Below are 24,326 nucleotides of genomic sequence, written 5' to 3'. Positions count from 1 at the left end.
GAGAAGATGATCAAAGGAGATGATGATCAAGGATCTTATTTCTTTGCCTTATTTAGTTCTTGTTGCTACATAAATAATGCAAATACAAGTGCAGTCACAGGGATCCCAGTCTTCCCTCAGCTATGAATATATTCCAATAGATTTAGCCAATTATAACAAAGAGACAAAAATGACAGAAGTCTCTATTTATTGTAGTAGAGCTTCTACAACACTTAAACAGCACCAATAAACCTTAATTCTTCTTTGAAAGGTTTATTGTATGAATACCAGGCTTTGGACCATTCTGGGACCTGAATTAAAACCATCCGTTGGGCAGTAGCATTGCTGGGTAGGAATGGGGAGGTGGGCAGCTTGAAAAGAAAGAACAAAGTCATCATTCCAGTGGCTTTAATTTGTTAAAGATCTTGTTAGGGCTATAAAACTTTACCAGGTACTGCAGTCTCTTAGTTTAAGGAGGGAGGTCTGGTCTGGTCATTTCATACCAAGCCGTTGTTCAACTTCCCAACCTTGAGGTTTATAGGCTGTCACGTATTGAGCTGTTCCTGAACCATGACTTTATTGAATACTTTGAGAGGTTCAGATTGTCTTTCCTCTCCTTCCTGCCTTAGATTATTAGTACCTACTTGAACCTGAAGAGATTCCATCAAATACGTAGCAGGATTTTGTATATTCTTTTGGAAGAGAGAAAGGGTTTTGTTTTCTCTCTCTTCCATGCAATAGCTCAAAAGAACAAAGCAGTCAGGTAGCATACCATTTTTTCCTGCTTCTAAACACCATCTCCTTCTAATAATATGGTTAATATCTCTAGCATTCATCAAAGGATTATTTAAGAGAAACAGAGCCTGTAGGTGAGATACTAATTACATACGTGAAGATGGATGTTGTGCCAGGGCTAAGTGTCTGGCTTACTGGTGATGAATGTAAGAGGGTAAGGCAAAGGCAAGGACACACCAGGAAAACTTCTGGTTTGCATCTCAAATTGCTTTGGCAATTAGACTCCCGAAGTCCACAAACAGACATTTATCATATCCTTATCCTGACATGTAGGGCCTGAATTATAGGTAGTTCCAGTAAATGAAGAGCCTATCATTTCGGCAAGCTTTGGATAATGCCTAAAAGCACAATTCACAGCAGGGACAGGTACAACTCTGAGTCAAATGTGATCTAATTCATAAAAATACATACATTTGCACAATGCAGAGAAACAGGGTGACAGGGCTTGCTCCCTAGCAATTTACTTTTCCTTCATAAACTTTCCAATTAGATGTCTTAGAAAGAGCATTCTCCCAAGAGCAACATCCACAGCTGTTCATGGCCTGATGTAATCCTGCCCTGCAGAGCAGGTCTGGGGTTTGACTCCTTTTGGTGGACGGGGTAAGGAGACCTGCAGTAGGTATGAAAATCCATCAGGTGTCTCTCAGTTGTAATGAGTATCCTTCAGCCTTGCTAATGGAAGAGCTTGAAAGATGCTTCTTACTCCTGACAAAAAAAAAAAGCTTTTTGAATTTCTAGGAACTCTTTCAAGTTTCCTGAATTCGGTTCACAACCAGTTAGAGCAAACAGAAAGATAAATCTCAGGAAATTTATAGGGAAAAAAAAAAAAAAAGGCAGCTTCAGAGAAGTTCACATCAGGCCTTAGGAGGGCAGTGAATGGATGAGTGTTCCTGAATTCATGCTTTCTGTGACTGTTAGCTTCAGAGAATTTGCAGAACAGGTGAGTTTGACCCATTGTTTAGTAAATCTTGCACTGAGAGTGAAATTGGATAACTTAAGCTGCTATTCTGGTTCCCTTATCACCTGTGTGTAAAGAATTTGACAGTCTGTATTTTAAAGTATTATTAATAGGATTTTTAAATTACACTTGTGCTTGAATGAACTAAATGCTTCCACATGACAAATTGATACGAATGGTTTTAATAAACAGAAAATGAGAAGTAGGTTCATCTGTCCCTGGGGGCTTAGCTGGTTCCATTCATTCTTCTTATTAAATCTTGTCTGTATGGCACTGTTGTTCACCTTGATTGATTACCTGCCTTAGCCGTAAGCTTGGGTGGGTTTCTCCTGTGCTATCATTTCATAAGGCAGTGAGATCCCAGGCTTGAAGAAGTATCTCCACTAATAAGGAAGATTAATAGATACTCTGTGGACCAAAACTTGCCTTGGCTACAATAAACGTTCTCAAAGGAGACTGAACAGCAACAGATGAGTCAGACCTGCTGCATCTTAGTCTGTATTTTGTCAGTATAAATGCTTCTAGCTAACTCATTTGGCAAGAGATTAGAAGCTGAGCAAGATGAACTTCACTCTTTCCCTCTTTAAAAAAAAAACCAAACCCCAAACACTATAATAACAGCTAAATAGTAATAAAGTCAAACTGACCTATAGAAACAAGAGCAAGCATTCCTCTTTCCTTTCCTGTGAAAGATAACCCCCACTACATAGTAACAGGCTTTCGTCTGGAATAAAAGCTAAAAAGTTTATGACCTATGTCAGCAAGCGTTCATCGTGAGAGTCAAGAAGGGATGTGTCTGTTTTCTGCTTTACCTTTGACAGAGTGTCTTTGTGAGCACTTGGTCTACAATTGGAAAACTATGCAGGAATACCTGGGACCAGTAGAAATAGGGAGATTATGATAACTTATTTCGCTGTTTGACATGGAGAAGCAAAATGAGAAGTAACCAAACTGATGATAAAATTATATTTATTCTAATACCATAAAGTAACATCTAATTGAATTTAAAGTTGAATTTTTAATAAAGCTAAAGCCAAGGACAGCGGAAACATCAAAAACATTAGACTAGATTCTAGGAACTGTAACTGCGCAAAATTAGGGATGCTGGAGCAACTTCCCAGTTGTGTCATGGATTTTGAATCGCTTCTGACTTTAAAATATTCTGTTTTAGAGACAGGATATAAGAGGAGCCCTGTTTCTTATGGTGGAATTCTCTACTGTGCATCACTTAGGCATTACTTAAAGAGCTCAAGTGATGCATAGACCTTGCTCAGGCCCTTACAGAAAGATGATCTTAATTTACAGTACATGTTACCATTTTAGATGATAAATTGCAAGATTTGGATTCTCCTGTCACATCAGGGTAGATGCGTATCTGTGTCATTACAATATATGAAGTGTCCCACCCTATTGAAGAAGCCAGTGCTGATTACAAAGGGGGAAGATACACTGTGATGACCTCAGATTGTTTAAATATTGATGGGATTATAGTGTTGTGACTGATGCTAAATACAGGTAACTTAAGGTCCTTTCTAATCCTAACTATTCTATGAAACTGTTTAGATCATTTAAATCTTGCCATAGCTTAAGATAGTCACCAATCTTCCTACAGGTCATCAAGGGTAACTACATCTTAAAGTAGGCATAATAGATACAAATTCTTGTTTCTATATACTGGCACTCACCTGTAGCCTGAAAGGGTATCTTGAATGGTCTGCCCTTTTGGATCTGTCACTCACCCTTGAGGTGTGGTCTCACGGTAGGCTCCAGAGTTGCATTTGAACATGACCTCTCCCTCTCCAGCTACAAAGTCCTGATTCTGCATCAGTCAGCAGGAGTTTTAATGTTGATCTCCTTGAAGGCAGATTTGGTCTTTTTTTGTCTGCAAGACCAGCAGCCCCATTTCTCAGAAGGCTCCTGCCTGTGGAGGTTTACAATACAAAGCTCAACACTTCCCTTGCATTTGCTCCCTCATTGGGCTTGGACAAAGCAAACATCAAATGCTATGAAATCAGGATTTTAGTATTTTACCCTTGCAACATACCCATTATATGGAGATATTTAATGAAGCGAGAGGCCAAAACTGAGTTATCAGGCAGACTGAAAATAACTAGCTTGAAATCATAATCATTGTGAGTGTGTACTTTGGTATTTGAGTGGTAGTTTGCCAACCACTGTAGTGGAATGGCATAATGGAAAAGATGACAACATCAAGATTGTTGTGACAATGTCTGATTGTTATTTGTATGTAATTTAAGGAGTAAGCTAATCTTCTGTGCTAGCACACATCAAAGAAACAAATCAGTATTAAAAGAGAGGGCAGTTTTATAATTTCCAGACTGTCATTCTTATAATACTATTCTTGTACAAACTATCATTAATTTTGTGCCTAAAGTACATTTTCAGCGTAGCTCATTTGCCTTCTCCAAAACTTTTCCACTAACCTTCCTTATAGCCCTTAGTTTCAAGTTCTCTAGCTATGTATAACCTATAGTTGAAGGACATCATGTAACAAGAATTGCATTAAACCTGTATAAAGAAATGTAATTCAGTTAATATGTGATAAGATTGTACTTTCATAGTTATGTCTGTGCAAGATAAGGCAGTGACCAAGTATTTTCAAAACATTGTCCCGCCCTTTTTAAATTATATTTACCAGTTTAAAGCTGCAAACCACTTTAATAGCAGGACATAATCAATCCCAGACTAGCAAGAACTTACAAGTATCTACAAGTAGTTCACGCATACCAAAAGACCCTGTAGGCATTTCAGTGCCTGATACATGTGCACATAGGTATTTATTTATAAAACACACATGGTTGTACCTATGTTATGCATGTAGTATGTGCATTGTAGTATTTAGGTAAGCAGTTAATTCAGTTTGCCTATTTACTGTTGATGTTTATAAATAAATCTGTGTCCGAGAACAGGCTTTCCATGGGTAAAGGCTATGCAATTTACTTAGAGTTATTAAAGAACTTACCAAACTAAGGAGGACTGCCTTGGTTTTAAAAGGAGGTATTGTAGGAGGTCTGAAGTGACACCAAAAAAAAATTTGTCTTACAAACACATACAAATAAAAGTACATAGGTATACAAATGCATATACATATTGCTTTATATATCCACACTCACAGGCTGCCATTTGAGAACGTGATGATTCCAGAATAAATACTAGCTTAATGTTATGCCTTGTTTTGGTGTTAAAAACATATAAATATTGTTAGGGCTGATTTTTAAGATGACTCAATTTCCCGATCCTGCTCCCAGCACGACCCCACAAACAGCTGAGTTAGCAAAACTGGTGGAATGTGAGCTAGCCTGGGAGCAGCAGCATGCAGCAGGGGCTCCTCTGGAGAGAGGGTAGGTACGTGTTAGGTCAGTATTGCTGCTGGAGACGGCATATCCTCAAACCACAGCCTTGGAGATCCGTACATACGCTTTAAAGTACAACCTTCCTTTTGCATATAATAAGGGAATTCTGACAGCATATTGGCACACCCACCAGGAACAAAGCTTCAACAGGCACTGTCAGCTGCCCCAGGGCATTACCTAAGAATAAAAGATTGAAAGGTGTGCTGTGGGGATGATTCATATACCTGAGGCTCTGACCAGGTGCTCTGCAATTAACTGCATTAACCTGCAGCTGGAGTGAGTTCAGAGCGGAGGTTAGCTATGCTCAGTTCAGTTGGTTTAAAATCTGTGCTGGGGATTATATTCAGTTATTTATAAGGCTGGGGTTGGGTTTTTTTGTTGTTGTTTTGGGGGGCTTTTTTTTGTGTGTGTGGCTCTGCTGAAATGTTAAAAAAAAAAAAAAAGAATGCTATCTGAATGCTGAGGTCTAATAATATTTAATGCAGGGTGTACAGGAATTCTCCTTCTAAAGTTAGAGGGAGGCACCATGAAATGACATTTAGAGTTAGGATGACATTTATTTGGAATATCCACTAACTTGGGGTAGGTGGAGATAGACAGCTTTGAAAAGCAGGCTGCTCACAGGGATAACCCTTTTTCAGTTTTACAGAACATGGCAGGGCTTAAAAAATGTGCCTGCCTTAGCACACGGACAGACTACATGATCTCTTTTGAAATCTGTGCAGGATCTTTTTACCCGCTGGGTTTAATTTCAGAATCCAGTGCAGTCATTAAAGAAAATAAAATTATGTTTGTTCTTTCATCTGGAGCACAGAGCAGTATCAATTTTTCATTCCCTCCTCCTTTGCATTCCCCCTTCCAAAAAAAAAAAAAAAAAAAGTATAGATGGAGGAATTCACCCTATAGCTCCCCTAAAATGTCTGAACTTCAACAGCTGCTTTGAATTGATTCTGTATACTTGGTTGCCTAATGTGTGCAACATGTAACACTGGTTCTGTGCTCTTGAACGGGAGATTAACAAAACTGGACTATTTTGTGTACTGAACTTGCAATCAGTCTGGAGAGGTCTATTGTCCCAAATGTCTGAATTTTCTAATTACTTTCTCATGGAGTAACAGTATATTCCAACACTGCAATGTCTGAGCACTTCCCACTCACTAACATAAAGCAGAATTTTCTTCATTTAAAGACAGGGAAACACAAAGTTAGACAATGGGCTTGTGTACACAGAGGCATTTTCCAGTAATACTGTATCATTATAGTTAACCCATGCTGTTGTCTGTGCACTTCTGTATGCAAAAACAAGTATTTCATACTAAGTGGGTCTTTTCCCCCACCTTGTTTCAATAATTTCCAAATAATAAAACTAAATATGAAAAGAAAAAAAAAGTCTGGACATCTGAAAGTGATCTAAATGTAACACTTCCTCACCATATTTCATGCTGGTATAACTTCACTGTATAGGACAGCTTTGTGTATCTTACTCTGTACCATGCTGGCAGTTTGTATATTTAAGCCAGATTGACTCAGTCTTGTGCTTTGGCATGGGAAATACAGCCCAATACAGGTACTGGATTTTGTGACATGAGGATGGACTGTGGTTTAGGCTGTGAGTGAATGTGGGGCTCAAACAGCTGACAGATACTCTGACCTAAAAGACAGGCTGGTCAGGTCTCTCTTGTTCTGCAGCCTGACATCCTAGAGTAAAGATTCTGCCAGCCAGCTACAATAGTTTTTAGTGTCATCAGATGAATGACAGGCTGCACTACAAATACATCAGCTGTGGCTTTTGGACAGAACCAACTTCTATATGTGACCTTTATTTTGTGAAACTTTACATGCCTGCCTTAGCTTCTGGATCAGTCTCTCTAGTGCCTCTTACTTGCGAGATACACTAAGCATCTCTTTTTTGTGATCTGGAAATAATAAATAACATTCCAAACAATGGTATTTAAATTTCTCACTTTTCATGCTTGCTTCAGAGAATGTGTGATTGTCATCACGCCCTTAAAATGCCAGATGGAGAATGTCCAAGAGCAACACACAGCAGTGATTAAACCCATATCACCCGTTTGTGGTACCAAAGAACATAGGAATGTGGTTTGGATATGTAGGTCAGGGCAAAAGTCTATCTAGCATGATACCCTGTCTCTGACTGTGCCCTCTAGCAAATGCCCAGGGTAAGGTCTGAGAATGGGTAAAACACAAAGCTATTGTGGATTTGGTACTTTCTCAATATATCATACTGTATATTGAGGAACATCATATACCTACCGTATACAGATGGGAAACTTTGAATTACTAGATTTTAGTTCAAATCCACCACAGGAGCTGCATCATGGAAGTCAGATTTCTTTTCACCCAAACTGCGGGATGCTAGTGAAATTCAAGTAGATATTGGTTTATTCTAGAATAGGTGAGGGTAGAATTTAATGTGAAGCTACCAGGTCATGCTCTCCATTTTGGCGTCACCAACAAAGAATCCAATGCTGTAAGGAGACGAGATAGCCAGTTCTGTAAGTCCACAGGCACCATATGTGCCTTTCAGATCTGGCTTTGGAGGGTTGTCCAGTGACTAGCAGGTGTTGCTAAATATCTGAGAAAGAAAAAAAAACATTCAGGAGAAGGAGCAAGGTTTGAATTAGAATGGTGGTATTTTATTTCTCACTGTGTTCTTCTTTCTGTTTCTTACACAGGGTACATACTCTGTATCACATTTTAGCCTCTTTATATTGATTATAAAAGGACTTACCTGCAATACTGAACAAGGAGTTTATTAATCCATACCTGAAAAACACTGAGAGATGTGGGTCTCTATTATAGTCTCTTTTAAAAGGCTCTTATGAAGAGAATAGAACTTGAGACAGGAGGGTAACTTATGCTAGGATTGGTTTCTACATGCTAAGGCAGCTGATGTATCAGGCTGTTTTTATTATAGTGGTCTACATGGAGCATGAGAGAAGGTACCTTGCAGGTTTCCAAACTGATTATTTCAGATTTTTTTTTTTAATAATGTTAAGAGTAAAAACTTTCCAAAGAGATAATGTGATAAATCAAAGAAAACCAGTCTAGTATTAGGAAAGTAAATGTCTCTTACCCGTCTTCTGAAAAATTATTTGAAAACCTTTATTCAGAACTTCAGAAAAGGGTGCTACTGTGGCTGCCACCACCTTTACTGTGAAGTGCCATACAATGTAACATGTAGTGTTATAAAGGAACTCTGTTAGATAAAAGGACCTGAGAGATCTTTACCATTTACTTCATGAACATGTGAGAATCCTGTATCTCTGCAGCAGGCAAACGAGCTGGCCTAGGCCTCTCTGGCTCACACAGTGGAGCGTCAGGGACAAAGGGAGGATATGTCAGCAAGCTGCTGCATTTCAGCCCTTGTAGTGCTCTCAGGGGCTGAAGTTGGGCCAGAATGGCCCTTGCATTAGGTTGCAAATCACTTTCTGACTCTTCCAATATGCTTTTGTCCCTCCTACAAGGATTACTACTATTAATTTGACATTTAAGTAGGTGGATAAAACTGGCTCATGGACTGTTAAAGGTTGAAATTAATACTATTATTAAATCATGCAAATGCAAATTACCTTAAGACAGAAACTTAAGTTAAAGACGGTTAAAAGGCATGAGGGTTTGCATAAGGAGGTCTGGAATTTTAGCCTGCCTCCCAAAATAGAAAATCACCTTCAATTCATTAAATAGATTGCTAACCCGAGTTCACTGCATGACGCTGTAGAGACTACTGATAAAATTCTAGAACTGTTCTCTTCTTCTTGTATGGCATTAAGAAGTGAGGCATTAAGAAGTGAGGCACTGTAAAAGTCTATACCAGTCTTCTGAAGATACAAAGACCATAGAAATAATACCAGAATAATCAGTGGTTTGGGAAGACACAGGATAAAGAGAACTGCCTTGTCTATTGCATCCCAACTCTCTGCTGCTGAACAACTGATGAAAGACAATGCCATCTTCTTATGAAATAGGGCTATTGCAAAAAGCATGTAAGAGAATTAAAGAGTGTAGTTGTCAGTGGTTTTAAGTGAGGGAGATTTTTCAAGTTTTGTAGGTCAAAGCTTGGGTTTTTTCTTTCTTTTTAGTAATATACCAAGAAGTGTATAAAAAGTGAAAATACATTGATTTTCAGATTTTTTTTTTTTTCTTTGTTTCTGGTTAAATGCATCATCTTCATGTTTTCTTAAATCTGGATAGTTACAGAAGTACCAAAAGAACATACAATCTTATCTATTGCCTTCTAGGTCACAAGTTGGGTGATCTTTATAAAGCTTTAAACAACTTTCTGCTTTGATGTAAAAAATGTAAAAGTATCAAAATTGAAGACTTAAGATACTGAAAACAGATTACTTTGTTAAGAAACAGGTTGTGAGTGGTGGACACAGAACACTTGGTGGCATCTTTGACACTTAAATCCTAGGGTTGAGGATGAAAACACTTCATGTCAAAGTACCAGTTCTGTTCAAGCTAGATGATGCAAATAGCTGCACTGGAATTTTATTAGAAAGATACTTTAGTGATGCTTTACAAAACAACATAGAATCATAGAGTTATTTAGGCTGGAAAATACCTTTAAGATTATCAAGTCCAGCTGTTAACCCAGCACTGCCAAGTCCACCCCTAAACCATGTCTCCAAGTGCCACATCTTTTAAATACCTCCAGGGATGGTGACTTCTCTGTTCCAACGCTTAACAACTCTTTCAGTGAAGAAATTTATCCTAATATCCAATCTAAACCTCCCCTGATACAACTTGAGGTCATTTTCTCTTGTCCTATCACTTGTTACTTAGAGAAGAGACTGACCCCACCTCACTACAACCTTCTTTCAGGTAGTTGTAGAGAGCAGTAAGGTCTCCTCTCAGCCTCCTTTTCTGAGGCTAAAGAACCCCAGTTTCCTCAGGCCTTCATGAGACTTGTGCTCCAGACCCTTCACCAGCTTTGCTTTTTCTTTGGACCTGCTACAGCACTGAAATGTCCTTCCTGTAGTGAGGGGCCCAGAACTGAACACAGGATTCGAGATGCAACCTCACCAGTGTCTGGTACAGGGGAGGATGATCACTGCCCTGGCCCTGCTGGCTGTGCTGTTGCTGATACAGGCCAGGATGCTGTTGGCCTTCTTGGCTACCTGGGCACATGAGAGCATGAGGAATCAAGATTCTTCTGTAGCAGGGTGGTTCATTTATTTCTTAAATCAGAGAAGATTAAGGGCTGGAGATTAGCATTTTCCTTCTCTTGCATCATCCAGGTTGTACACAAGTAACATTAAGCTATACAAAATAGTGCCCAGAAGTGGGAGTTCCATGGACCTGGTTCATGTGCCTGCAGTGCCTAATGCAAGTGCAGTAGTAGCCATGTAGACCCTTCATACCCAAGAGACTGTTTGCTTGAGATTTTAATACTCCCATCTATTGTTAGCTGCTTGCATTTTTATTTGTGAAGAGTTACAGACTCGTGTCTGAATGAGAGTTTTAAAAATATTGGGTTTATCTTGAAAAGTAAGATTGGGAAATTTCCATATGGAAAATAAGGGAGAAAGTGACTGGAAGAGAACTAACTAATCCTCACTACCATATGCGGCTTTCTGTACATTTATGCCGTGCTGAGCCTAGATTTGGCTGCAAGACATGCTAACATTGCATGCAAAAAGAACGATGAATGAAGTCTATTGAATGGTGTATATAGGAAATGAAAATCTCTGCTTTTTTTTTTTACTAGGCCTGTCCTTGGTTTTAGTCCCTATAGAACTTTCTGCTGTGGCCTGTGCTTTAAAATGATAATATCCCTGTAATATTAGATTGCAAGTGAAAGGATATTCTCCTATCTTTGTGTCATTTTAGAATTACTGGATTTATTTCTGACCAAGGATCTTTTTTATTCTACTTTGGCTTTAGTTTTGTTTGTTGTTTTTGTTCCTAAGAGGAGAAAAATACTGTATCTTTAAATTAGGAGTAGCTGAATAATGAATCTTGGGCAGTGAAAAGGCTAATGTGCTGTGGAAGAGAAGGAGTTTAATCTAATTTAGTTGGAGGGTGTCTGTCTGTGGTGTTGTTTTCTGGACTGTGGGAATAGAGGAGGGAAGCTGCCCCAGTGAATGGTTCCTCCTGAGCCAGAATCAGTGGGGAGTCCCTTAGATGCCACTGATCCGAAGCCAGGCCATGAAAAGGGGATTAAAGAAATGTTCTGATTTGCAATTCACACTAATGCACCCCGTGGAACCTTTGGTAATATTTCAAACCACATTTCAAGGGAAGTGCCCTTAAAATAGCCAGCTAAATTGTATTAGAGTAATACTATACAACCCACTCATCCATTTATGATTTGGTTTTGGTTTTAATTCTTTTAACTGGTGGTGGTGGTGGGTTTCTAAGGCAATCAAAACTTTTGTGCGTTGGGAATATTTGCGCTTGCATGGGAATATTTCTTAGTATGCCTGTCCTATTAGGCCGACTTGTTTATTTAAATATTGGAGAAAAACTGCTACAAGGACTTTGGGGCTATGAAAGAATAAGCCCATTTAGTTTAAAAATAAACATTTTTGCTGCGTGCCATTTCATTTTGTCAATGGCCAGTGGAAATGAAGTAAGAAAGGCAGGCTTCTAAAATTGCTAAAACAGTTCCCAGCTTGCTTTTTCTTGTGGGTGATATTTTTCTTTTACAGTTGCTGTGTTCTAAATGGATGAATTTTTATATATACACATATATGTGTGTATACATATATTTTAGAATTTGTTACCAGAATGAACACTGTGGCAGATGTAAGCAGTTCAAAAGTGCCTGAATGAATGAATACAATTATAGAGGAGGACAGGATTATTGAATGGGACTAACATTAAACTGATCTCTGTATTTTGCGTAATAAACAGCTCGCTAAAAATATGAAACCCGAAAACAAGGTATAGGTACAGGCCTCAGTATAAGATTGCCAATATCAGTTCATGGTCTGCCACAACACTATTGTTATTCATAAGTAATTTAGACTGTTTTACTGAAAATCTTTAATGTATTAATTAACTCTTCAACTCCCTGAGCTTATCATTTCATTTCTCTTTGCTACTGAAGTGTCAGAGCATTTTATCTCAAATGGATTATTTGGGTTTTCTTTAATCCCATTTCAGAAAAACATGCCCCACACTGTAATTTCCATTGACTCCAACATGTACAGAATAGATGAAACTTTGATTTCTACTGTCCCCCATATCAAAGTATTTTATTAAACTGTCACTGCAATAGATTACACAGCTTAAACTTTGGCATTACAGGGAAGAGTGGTGTGGTTTTTTTCTTGTCTTGTTTATGGTTTGCTTTACCTACAAAATATTTAGTTATGGTTTGAGTTATCACAGGCCTTATTAAATATTCAGGGGGTTATAATCTTTTGCTTATGGGACAACAGAGCTGGACTTAAAAATAGATGATTCCTCTGCACATTTTGGAGAGGTGGGGAGATAGCTAGCTAGAGGGAGAAATGCATCTTTCCTGTGAGTTGGCACATTATTTGAAATCATGTTTAATTATAAAGTTTCATTAAAAATCTTTTGCTTAAAATTTTAGAAGCCTAATAAGATTTCCATTAATTTAAACATATCACTATTCCCACAACGGCCCAAATGCTTTCTTTTTCCTCTTTCATCCATGGTTAAATATGTAAATAAAATGTCTAAAGTCATTCTTCAAAGAAGACAAAAGAAAAAAGAGCTGAGGGAAAAGACAGCCATAAAATTCCTCCCAATTCTCCATAACATTTGCCAGAGGGGGGCCAACTCCTAGCCAGGGCCTAGCAGCAGGGGTGCCTGGCTGCTCCATAGAATCACACATCTCAAATCCCACACACAGGAGAAAAAAAAATAAAATAAAATATCTTTTCAGCTGGAGCCATCAAAAGGCTCTTTTCATTTATTAGTTACAGAGGTATCTTCCAGTTGCTGATTTCTCAGCGCTCTCATTTTTTTATATAACGTTCTATTTGTTGGTTTCACTGACTCCAGCTCCTTGAATGGGAGAGAACCCCAGACAGCTCTTTAAAAATATAGAAAGTAAAAGGAATGATCTAAAGCAGGATGCTAAAGTAATGGCTGGAAAAAACAAGGCTGGTTTAAATTGCCACATAAAAGATCAATTAAGAGAGACACAACTACAAAGGTTGAGGGTTCCCTCCTGCCCCCTTTTTTCTCACTTTCTTTTGTATTTCTTTTTGCCCCGTAGGAAAAAGGGTTGCTATCAGTGCTATAGAGGAAAACAGGCCATGGTTTAGTTCGTGTATTTAGATTAATATGAATGGTGATATAATGTGCTTTATAAAAAGACTTGTTGAAAAAAAAGTATGTTTACTAAAAAATAAAACCAAGCTTCCAAACAAATTGAACGAACCAAATATTGCATATGTTCATCTTGCACGTTATTTCAATTCTACTTTTCATTATTATTTAAATCCTACTTTTTAAAAGTAGAATTTACTTGTCCCATGTAAAAGCTTTCCCCACGCTTCCCTCCTACCCCCAGCTGAGCTCTCCAGAAAAGGAATCAGGATGCATACAAATACTAAGAAAACAGGCTTAGATTAATGAAGAATGGAGATGCCCCAACACACACTCTCTCACACACATACATACACAGAGACACACTAAACTAAATAAAGGGGGTTTGCCCATAACCCTGCCTGCTTTTGTAACATTCCCTAAGGAATTTCAAAGTGCTCAAGGAAAGGTCAGCCCCTAAGACCAACACTCTATAAGTATAATCTCCTCCATCCACTGAAAAGCCACAAGGAGGACTACTCATTTAAAACATTTTTATGAGGGCTTTTACTTTTAGGCAGAAACTAGCCACATCTTCAGGGGCTTAAAGACAACCATTAGCCCTGGTCTGTTGTCCTTGCTTGGCTCCATGTCACCCTTATCACAGTTGAGGAAGCCAAGAGTTTCCTTTCTAGAGCCTAGCGGGGTATTAACTCCGACCCTGCGGGATTTGGTAATTTCCAGGAGAATCCGTGTTCGCTTCGATAAGAAACAGGCACTAATGGAGAGGAGCCCGGGTTGTGTGGGCGAGCACGAATGCAGAGAAGGGAGATTTTCCTTCCTCATTAATATGTTCGCTAAAACTAAGCTCAAAGGAAAAAAAAAAAAGTAGAACTAATCTTTTGACTTCTGATCACAGTGCTCCTTTTTGGTCTGCAAAACTGGGAATTCTAGTTTGGCGTGGGATTTAACTTCCTTCTAGCTCTGATAGACCAGTAAACAGGATAAATCTCAAAGCTTAACTTAAAAAGTAAACACAACTCACTTCAGAACGATCCCTGTCTGCAAAACCTGTTAAGTACCTTTTCTACAGTGGATGAAGTAACTTTCCCAAGGGGATGTCTCTAGTTCTCTTAGGGTTCCTTATTTAACGAAGATGAAAAAAGAAAGGGAGAAAAAAAAAAAAAGGCAAGCAACTTTTGAGTGATGCCATCCTGTGATTAAAACCATAGCCAGGTACTTGCAAAAGCCTGCCTGTCCTGCTCATGCAGGGAGTCGAGACAAAGCACGACATTTGAAAACAGCTGAAAGCAACCCTGGTTTATGGCCCTGACAGCGAGGACTTTACAGCACTCGCCATAAAACACATCCTCCGCCCCACATCCTCCTGTCTGCTACAGCATCACCCCCCCTGCCCCGGGGGGGCAGCCCGGGAGGCACCACCCCCCCGGCCGCGGCTCCTCCTCTCCGCTGCCTACCTGAGCAGGGGCTCGGCCGGCGCCTTCTGCGGACCGGAGCTCGCTAAACTTTCGGGAGAGGGCAAAGAGAAGGGACGGGAGGACAGACAGGAGGGGAGAGAAACAAATGGGGCTTTTTCTAATCTGTGCTGATCAAGGAAAACCTGTAGGGGTCCTTAAGGAGGTTTCAAGCCGTTCCGAGTGATTGGAAAGTAATCACCGTGTCAGCTTCACCTTTCTCATGCAAAGTGGATGTCGTATGCGAGGCGGATCCTGCACAGGGTTGTTTTTTATGGTGTTTTTTTTTTCTTTCCTATTTTATTTCATCCTCGGACTCAGCCGCCCCTAAGCCCCAGCTGCCCGGGCCGCGGGAGCTCCTGATAAGGCGGGGACCGGAGCGGGCAGCGCTCACCCACACGGGCCGGCCTATTGCAAACCCAGAGGAGAGGGCGGCGAGAACGGGGTGGGGGGGATTTAGGCCCCCCTCTGCAGTGGCTTAGATATTTCCTCCTCCTCCTCCTTTATTCTGCGCTCGGATAAACCAATCCCCACCTCTCGGCAAGAAAGTCCAGAGCCGTGACCCGCTCTAGAGAGAGGAAAATCCCCGGAGGAAACCCGCTGGACCGAAACGCCGCCCGGGACGTGTGCAATTTGAAGCAGTGGTCGCTCGGATCTACCCAGACCCGAACGGTTCCGGCATCGCTCTGCCCCTGCTCCGAGGATGCAGCGGCGGGAGGAGGAAGGGTGGTGGAAAGACGGATCGTAAAAGTGAAAGCCCAGGGAAAAGAAAGTTGCCGGGCTCCCCGCAGTAAGTGCTGCGCATCTGTGGACTGCGGGTACTTTCCCTTTCCCCGGCTCTTTGGGAAGTTGCCCGCCCCCCTCGCTGCCTGGCCCGGGCTATGGTGACCTGCGCGCCGCCGCCGCCCGCCGCCGACCCCCCCAGGGCGGGCCGGGCCCGGTACTGGTGTCGTCCCGGGCAACAGCCGCTCAAGTGACTCCGCCGGCGGGAGCCGAGCTCCGGCCGTACACTTGAGGCCCGCGCCGCTGCGGCCGCCGCAATGGGGCCGGCGGCGAGGAGCGTCCTGCAGCCCTTGCTGGTGCTCTGCGGGCTGAGCGGCCTCTGCGCGGGGATAAGCTCCATAGACATTGACCGCCCTGGTGACGGAAGGTGCCAACCGATAGAAATCCCCATGTGCAAGGATATAGGGTACAACATGACAAGGATGCCTAACCTGATGGGACATGAAAACCAAAGGGAAGCTGCTATTCAGCTGCACGAGTTTGCCCCTTTGGTGGAGTACGGTTGCCACAGCCATCTGAAATTTTTCCTGTGCTCCCTCTATGCTCCTATGTGCACAGAGCAGGTTTCTACGCCGATCCCAGCCTGCCGGGTTATGTGCGAGCAGGCCAGGCTGAAATGCTCTCCTATTATGGAGCAGTTCAATTTCAAATGGCCAGACTCCTTAGACTGCAGCAAACTGCCCAACAAGAATGACCCCAATTACCTTTGCATGGAAGCCCCCAACAACGGGTCAGATGAGACACCGAGAGGATCTAGCATGCTGCCACCCATGTTTCGGCCACAGCGGCCCAGCAGTGGCCACGATCTGCAGCAGCATAAGGACAGTCTGAGCAGGACCTCCTGTGAAAATCCTGGCAAGTTCCACCATGTGGAGAAGAGTGCTTCCTGCGCGCCTCTCTGCACGCCAGGGGTTGATGTTTACTGGAGTAGGGATGACAAAAAATTTGCTGTCATTTGGATTGCCATCTGGTCCATTCTGTGCTTCTTCTCCAGTGCTTTTACTGTACTCACTTTTCTGATAGATCCTCAACGTTTCAAGTACCCCGAGAGGCCCATCATCTTTCTCTCCATGTGCTACTGCGTCTATTCAGTGGGGTACATTATTCGCCTCTTTTCAGGTGCTGAAAATATCGCCTGTGATAGGGACAGCGGCCAACTCTATGTCATCCAGGAAGGACTGGAGAGCACTGGCTGCACCATTGTGTTCCTGGTTCTGTATTATTTTGGTATGGCAAGTTCCTTATGGTGGGTAATCTTGACTTTAACTTGGTTTCTTGCAGCTGGGAAAAAATGGGGGCACGAAGCGATTGAAGCAAACAGTAGCTACTTCCATTTAGCAGCATGGGCCATTCCGGCTGTGAAGACCATCATGATCCTAGTTATGAGAAGGGTGGCTGGAGATGAGCTGACAGGGTTGTGCTATGTTGGAAGCATGGACGTGAATGCCTTGACGGGGTTTGTACTCATTCCTTTGGCTTGTTATCTAATCATTGGCACTTCTTTTATTCTCTCTGGTTTTGTGGCCCTTTTTCATATCAGGAGGGTGATGAAAACAGGTGGAGAAAATACTGACAAGTTGGAGAAACTTATGGTCAGGATTGGTGTCTTCTCAGTCTTGTATACAGTGCCTGCAACTTGTGTGATAGCTTGCTACTTTTATGAAAGACTTAATATGGATTATTGGAAAATTGTGGCAACTCAGCAGAAATGCAAGATGAACAACCAGACAAAAAATTTAGACTGCATGATGAATAACTCTATTCCAGCAGTAGAAATCTTTATGGTCAAGATTTTTATGTTGTTAGTGGTGGGCATTACTAGCGGGATGTGGATCTGGACTTCCAAGACCCTTCAGTCCTGGCAAAATGTTTGTAGTCGAAGATTGAAGAAGAGGAGCAGGAGAAAACCTGCGAGTGTTATCACAAGTAGCGGCATCTACAAAAAACCTCAACATCCACAGAAAACTCACCTTGCAAAATACGAATCGACATTACAACCACCCACTTGTGTGTGACCAGGTTTTAGAAAAGACTTTATCTCACCTGGCAGACTTACAAATGCCCACAGTAGCAGTCAGAAATTAAACAAGTAAATGGTGCTGCTTTTTTTTTTTTCTCTCTCTCTCTCTCAGAACAGTTTAATATCTCAAGGCAAAAAATGTATCACGCTGAATTCAGGACCTGGTGAGAAGCTGAAGGTAAATGTACTCATGGAAAGGTTTTCAATGAAAGGAATATTGTGTATTAAACCAGTCTCTTCTGTTACTAATCTGTAGTTATGTACTTCATCCAGCCCTCAGATTTATTTAAAAGAGATAAAAACACCCTATTTAACTTTTTCATGTAGCTGAGCTGGATTTCCTGCAGGTTTCTGAGTAACAAGCTATAGTTTTCTGGAGCAATGATTTGATTTTGAAAGTGCCCAGTGAGCATTGTCTCTGCAGGGAAACTAAGGTCCCGAAGAGGCCTGTCCTCAGTGAGTGCGCTATCTGGGAGAGCAACTCTGTGCTAACTTAAAAAGAGAAAGAGAGAAATCCTTTACAGCTCATCTCAGCCTAGTGGGTTTGGAGTGCCTAAAAATAGGTTCAATCTATAATGCTCACCAATATTCTTTCACTAAAAGAGAAACTTCCTGCACCAGACACAAACTTTGTGAATAAGAATAATGTGCAATACATTTTTTTTCTTACCATGACATGAAAAGAGAAACAAGTATTTTGCTGTACATAAAGACAACAAAAGAAGTCTCTTAACAAAAGAACTAAGAGGTCTAGTCCTCAGAAACCCTTTAGTGTTACATTTTGTGGCTTTTTAATGGAAATCAAGCCAATGTTATACACGTTGGGACTGATTTGTGCAAAAAAAAATGGGGGGATCAATTCAAAGAGACCCAAAGGGCTTATTGACTCTTTCTATTGTTAAACAAATTCTCACTATGAATAGATCAAGAAGCACTAGATTCTGCAAAGGGAAGCTTTGTATAGAGTGATGCTCTTTACTGTGCTGGGATGCACAGTGTGTGCTGTATATATTTGTAATATACAATTATTTTTCATGCTCCACTATTTTATTAAAAATAAAATATGTTCTTTAGTTTGATAATTTTGTGTGTTCTAAACTTTCTCTGATGTGTTATGTGGTTAATAAACTTGTTTTCTCAATAACTTGCTAAAAGCATACACTGAATATACTTGCCTGCAAGTATAAACAGATAGAACAAGAATTTCCTCCAAAGATATTGCAAGTTGGAATTAAACAAATGGGATTTTGAAGTTGCATCTTTCTGTGAGCCCCTGCAACTGAGAAAACTGAATGGGAAGAAGCTTTAGTGATGTAAAAAAGCTGCGGAGATGGAGAGTAGTACCGTGTTTACAGAACGCCGAGATTACAGCAGTGACCCTCGGTTAACACCCCTTTCAGATTTGCATGGGGTATGTTCAGCATGTTAAAGATAGCCGGCTCACTTCAGCGCAGTGTGAATGCGACTCAGCCTCGACTCTTCAGGGATTTTATTTCTACCACTACTGAAAGTATCAGTGTTATTTGGGAAAAGACTTAGGGAAGATCGGGAGAAGTAAGAGGGGAAATAAAACCATGCTATTTGAATACTGCTTTTGGAAATCTAGCTGTTAAAACTATATATGCATTTTCAAAAAGTTTAGAGTGGAGCATGATTTTGAATGAACCTGCAGTTTTCCATGCAGTTGACCGATGGGCAGTGTGATCACCTGGGGAGATAGTAACATAACCTCACTTTCTCACACGGGCTGTTCTAGAAAACCCTTTATCAGGTGTCTCATCACAGAAAGAAGAGAGGTCTTAATGGGCTTTGGTGGAGTGAGGATCCCGGTGACAGTCATCTTGTGTCTAGGAACTCTGTAACAAAAGGATCCTTTTCAGTGGTCTGGTTTTTCAGTTTATCTGTGCAAGTGTGACAAATAAATGTGTGTCTTCTTGTAGGCTTTTTAAATGTTTCTAGGAACAACTAATAACTTGAATGACAAAAATTAGGTTGCAGGTATTATTAATAATCTTTGTCTAAATTGCATACGTGCAAAGCAGCTTTCAATGTAAAATTTATCTTCTGGGGGAGGAGGAAATCAATTTTTCCTCCTTTATGCCTGTGTGCACTGTTTGGTACACAGCTTTTAGATGCCCTGGAAGATAATCCTGTCAGAGGACACCCTGCTGGAGCCAAAGTAGGACATTCCATGAACCAAAAACACTCCTGAAACTACTGAATTAATGCCTCTCCATCTGTGTATGTTCTAGTTGAGATGGATTATATTAGATCTGAGAAATACAGTTTTAAAATCACCTGTGTATTGCAAATTGCTACAGGAATCCTTCAAGTATGTGTTTGTTATGGTGCGTGGCACATTGTCAGTAACCTACCTGACTCACACCAATTTCATCTCTGATATAAATGTTAGTGCTGGTTTTACCAGTGACAAGATTTGTTTAGAGAATGGTTTCAGGCTTCACTCCAAAATACATTATCCACTGAAATAAACAGCTCACTATTTTTGTAGACTATAGACAATTATTTGCTTTCATTGTTGTTCATGTATTTTTACAGTCTGCTACTAGGAGTCTGGAAGAGGCAAAAAATGAAGAAAGATGTTCAGCAGTGCCTGAATTCCTGCTGCCTTTCTGAATTTAATCAGTTGTCAGCTTAGGCCCTTCGCTGTCACCAGAGCAGAACTGCAAGTTCTTCTATGAAAATACCAAATATGAATGCTTGGCTAGATGTATCACGTTACAAATAGATTCTCGCTGAACTGTAAACTAAGTATTTAGATTTTATTTCAGCTTTACAGTTATTCAATTATTTTGTATTATTTTACTGGTAAGCGAGCTAGATTCTTCAAGTATATAATGATGCTGATTTCATTACATCAGATCTAATGTACTGTAGATGCAGCCAAGTATAATGATTGTCTTCAAGGACATCTTAAGAGTGAGTTATTTCAGAAATCGTACTTCTTGCTGTCCCGTAACTCCGAACAGCCTTAACAGTTTCATACTGAAGTTGCTACTTAAGGAATTGGAAGCTTGCAGCTGTTAATGGAAAGTGATATACTTATTTTCACAACATTTCAGTGATTGAATATAACATTATTAATAATTTAACAGAGAATCTTGTCTTAGAAGGCTGCATATTAGTAAAATGATAATGATAAAACAAAAGTCTAAGAAAATATCACAAAAAATATTCTGTATTAAACTTATTTACTTGTCACAGTAATTTTATATTTTAGTAAAATCATGTTCATATTTGTTGAATTTTATTGGATTTTTCTCTTAGTACTATCAAGGCCTGTTGGGTATTTGCTTATCAGCAGACTTTTCTTGAAAGTATCTCCATGTAGATGTATTAACAATGCAGTCACTCCATCGCAAACTTGTTGAGGAAGGAATATGAGTCCAAATGTCCTTCTGGAAAGGAAGTTTCATCACAGTCCAGTGGCATTTATCAGATTAAAATAGCTCAAAAAAATTTCATTCTGTTAGTGTATAGATAGACTGTAAATCAAGAATCAGACTTTTGCCACAGGCCTGTGTACAAGTGCTCTGTTCTCTTTGTAGATGACCCATGAGGGTAGAAATTGTCTCAAAGTAGGTAGATTCTGAGGATGCAGACTGTGTCTCAGCATTAAGTACAGTGCAAGCACCATGGTTGAAGGGAAGTGAAGAGCTCTATCAAGGAATGTTCAGATCTGTTATCAGATTTTCCCCAAAGTTGCATTTTATATGTATGTTATTAAAAAGCTATTTTTCACATATGGCTGTCATCCCATGGCTTCAAACTCTATGAAAAGCCCAGTAACAACAGCATCTGTAACATAAACTTCTCTTATTCTAACGCTTAAAATCCATGGCTTCAAGGGGATAGTTCTGTAATGATGGGATATTATGTGCTCAGGTGGTCTTTTGATGACAGGTGGTCTCCAAAAACAGATGGCCTCAAAAGAGGAACTTTAGTGCGTTTTGGTTTAAAACATTTGCACATTTCTTTTAAAAAAATTTGAAATGTTATCCTTGTGTAATGTTGTGAAGTATTTTAGAGTAGCTGAGTTATTAACACTGACAGATGATAAATCAGGGCATCCTTTAAAAGGTGGGTGATGGTGATTATGTGGTCTTGCAGCTTGCTTTGATCAGAAGTGACAGGCCTGTAAGGTCTATGCCACTCAATCCCCCCTGAAGGGAGATCAGCACCTGTTTGCACTTTGAGGCTCCTCTACCTCCCACTGCCTTCCAGCACTATTTCATCTTTTCTAACACACTTGATGTTGATTAGCTATAAGCAAAGTCATTATTCATTTACAAAACACTCCTTGATGGAGCTTACTCAAAACTGTATTTCAGTAGCAGTGTTTGTGCTGTTACAGTTAAGGTTGTATCAACGTTCCCATAACAAAAGCTTTATTTTCAGTGAGCTGCAAGTTAAATTAGCCTGGGTGCTCATATGAACCTGTTTGGGTATTTTTGTCCATACAATAGTATATATTGCCCATGAATCTGTTCTGCTTGAGCTTTCTGTATCTTTTTATGTGTATCTAGAAGAGACGGATGATCAGGTTTGAGAAACAAAACAGGTCCTGGTTTGTAAGGTCAGATTTTAGCTTTAATAAGTACTGTTCCAAATAGCTTTTTCTTACTTGTGAAATGCAATGGATATTTCTACAAAATAGCACAAAGCAAGTCCTTGACTTCACCAAGGGCCATATGGCAGATCACATAAGCAAATCTCTACAGATTGTTTAATGTTGTCTATGGAGGACTTTGGTATGGACTTGCCGATCTACATGCAAATACATGCTGCAGTCAGCAGTGTCTCATTAGTTAATTCTGGTGTGTCTGAGAACAGATGTGATTCGTGCCTGTCTGGTTTGGGAGCCCAATTCTGCTTTTCCTGTAGTAACAAAGTTAAAGCTTTGGGAGCTGGACATCAAAGGCTGGACCGAGTGATCATTGTATATATTTGTAAGGCATTGTTTAAAAAGGAATTCCTTTTATTTGTTGTCACTAGTTTCTTCCTTCTATTCTTCAAGATCTCCTCACAGATCTGCTCCACTGAAATCAATGGGTGTCCAGCTAATTTCAGCATATGCTTTGAATTGGACTTCCTATCCCAGGGAAAGCATGTGCTACAGGAAAAGTCATTATTTTGATAATTTTTTTCCCCACATCAGAGCATTATTTTGCAAGTCCTGACAGGACATAAATTCATTATATAGAAAAAAAATAAAACAGTGAGGGAAATTATTTCAGTTATATTTTCAAAATGTGAGACTGTGTTAGAATGCACAAAGAATAGTGTGTTGCAAAACCAAGTGTCATTTCAAAAAGGGATGTTGATCATGTTGGGATGGAGTGGAAGTTTTGTATTTATTTAACATAGGCTTTTTGAGAACACTGCACATCTGTTTATTGCAGAATGCTCAGAATTAATAAATCTGTATTTCCTGCTGGCAGGATACCCTATCAAGCATTCTTCACTCACTTTATATCTCTGCTCATGAGCCTGCCTTTTACCAGGGGGCTTAGACCTATATTATCTATGGGAGCTATCGATGAGCAGCAACATTTTGAGTTGAGCCCACAATGTGCTCCTTGTTTCCTGCTTTCTTCACTGATCAGCACTTATGTTCCCCTTCCCCTCTCTTCGACTGCTGATCAGTCTTTCATCATCTGCATGTGACTTGCTTCTGTTACCCTCCTCTCAAGTGATCCCAGCCTTTTAGTCTCTAATCTGCCCACACACAGCTTTCTGTGGTACTGGCCAGTAGCTATGACTGCTTTGAGGTTTTTCTGTTTGACATAAACGAAAAGATATTTCAAAACTTGTGTTTTATCTTTCTTTTTGGGTAAGGAGTGTGGCAAGAAATAGAGGTTCAAAGTTCTGAGCTACCAAAGGTGCAGATGAACACAGGCGACTGTTGAGAAGAGACTGCCAGCTCTGAGCAGGTGCCTCAGACTTCAAAATACACTTTGTGGAACACAAGCATTGTTTGGTTCTGTCTTGTATATTTGCTATTTTCTATTTTCTTTATCTGAGACTAATATCTTTGTGAAATAATAAACAGCAAAGGGAGAAAGAACATTTGATCAATTGATAAAATGGGAAAAAAACCTCACCTTGCACTCAAAAGCTTTTAGCCTGAGGAGAGGTTTGTATGCCTCAAAGCTTGCAGGTTTTTCCCAGTTATACCCAGCTGATCTAATAGAAACATTCTGTCTGCCTTCAGCCCATCTTTCTCATATCCTTAGTTCCTCACAGCTATAGCAATGCTACCCTTACAACTGCATTACGAATAGCATCCATGAGACTGATTTTGACCTTCATGGCTCTTTAAACAGATTTAAAAACTGGACTATGATCCCTACAGTAATTTGATAACATTAGAAGTCATGGTACTGAAATCTGAGCCCTTGATATTCTTTCATTTGGTCCATTTCTCTTAAGATTTTAGTGAATCTGGTAAAAAATATTTCAATTTCATATTGTCATTATTTTGTCCTGTAAATGGATTTTTCAAGAAAGGACAGATTTCTATTGAGGTTTTAGGCTTTTTAATTACTGTAGGTGTTGGGTTGTTTTTTTGTTTGTTTTTTTTTGATCCTGTCATCTTTTTTTTCTTTTTAAAATTAGATAAAAGAACCTTTTTGTTCTTTGGGATACTGATTTTAGTAATGAGATAT

General features: G+C 40.0%; 1 protein-coding gene and 2 long non-coding RNA genes across 3 annotated transcripts in view; 2 read left to right on the top strand and 1 right to left on the bottom strand.

Moving 5' to 3' along the window:
• The window catches only part of LOC130602243 (uncharacterized), a 106,280-nt gene that overhangs the window by 12,942 nt on the left and 69,012 nt on the right, over window positions 1-24,326 (top strand). The gene's annotated exons all lie outside the window — the stretch shown is intronic.
• LOC130602242 (uncharacterized) lies at window positions 3,677-15,770 on the bottom strand. Its single transcript, XR_008972854.1, has 3 exons — window positions 14,838-15,770; window positions 7,639-7,702; window positions 3,677-4,261 (listed from the first exon to the last, which is right to left on the bottom strand). It is a non-coding gene; the product is annotated as an uncharacterized LOC130602242 (long non-coding RNA).
• FZD10 (frizzled class receptor 10) lies at window positions 15,811-18,719 on the top strand. Its single transcript, XM_057414925.1, has one exon. It carries the CDS (start codon window positions 15,875-15,877, stop codon window positions 17,630-17,632), a length of 1,758 nt encoding a protein of 585 aa, XP_057270908.1. The 5' UTR covers window positions 15,811-15,874; the 3' UTR covers window positions 17,633-18,719.

The sequence above is a fragment of the Pezoporus wallicus genome, unplaced genomic scaffold (genome assembly GCF_028554395.1).
Source record: "Pezoporus wallicus isolate ANWC-B61680 ecotype Strahan unplaced genomic scaffold, APGP_CSIRO_Pwel_v1 contig_8047, whole genome shotgun sequence".
Classification (NCBI taxonomy): domain Eukaryota; kingdom Metazoa; phylum Chordata; class Aves; order Psittaciformes; family Psittacidae; genus Pezoporus; species Pezoporus wallicus.
This window is presented reverse-complemented; position numbering and strand designations above follow the sequence as displayed.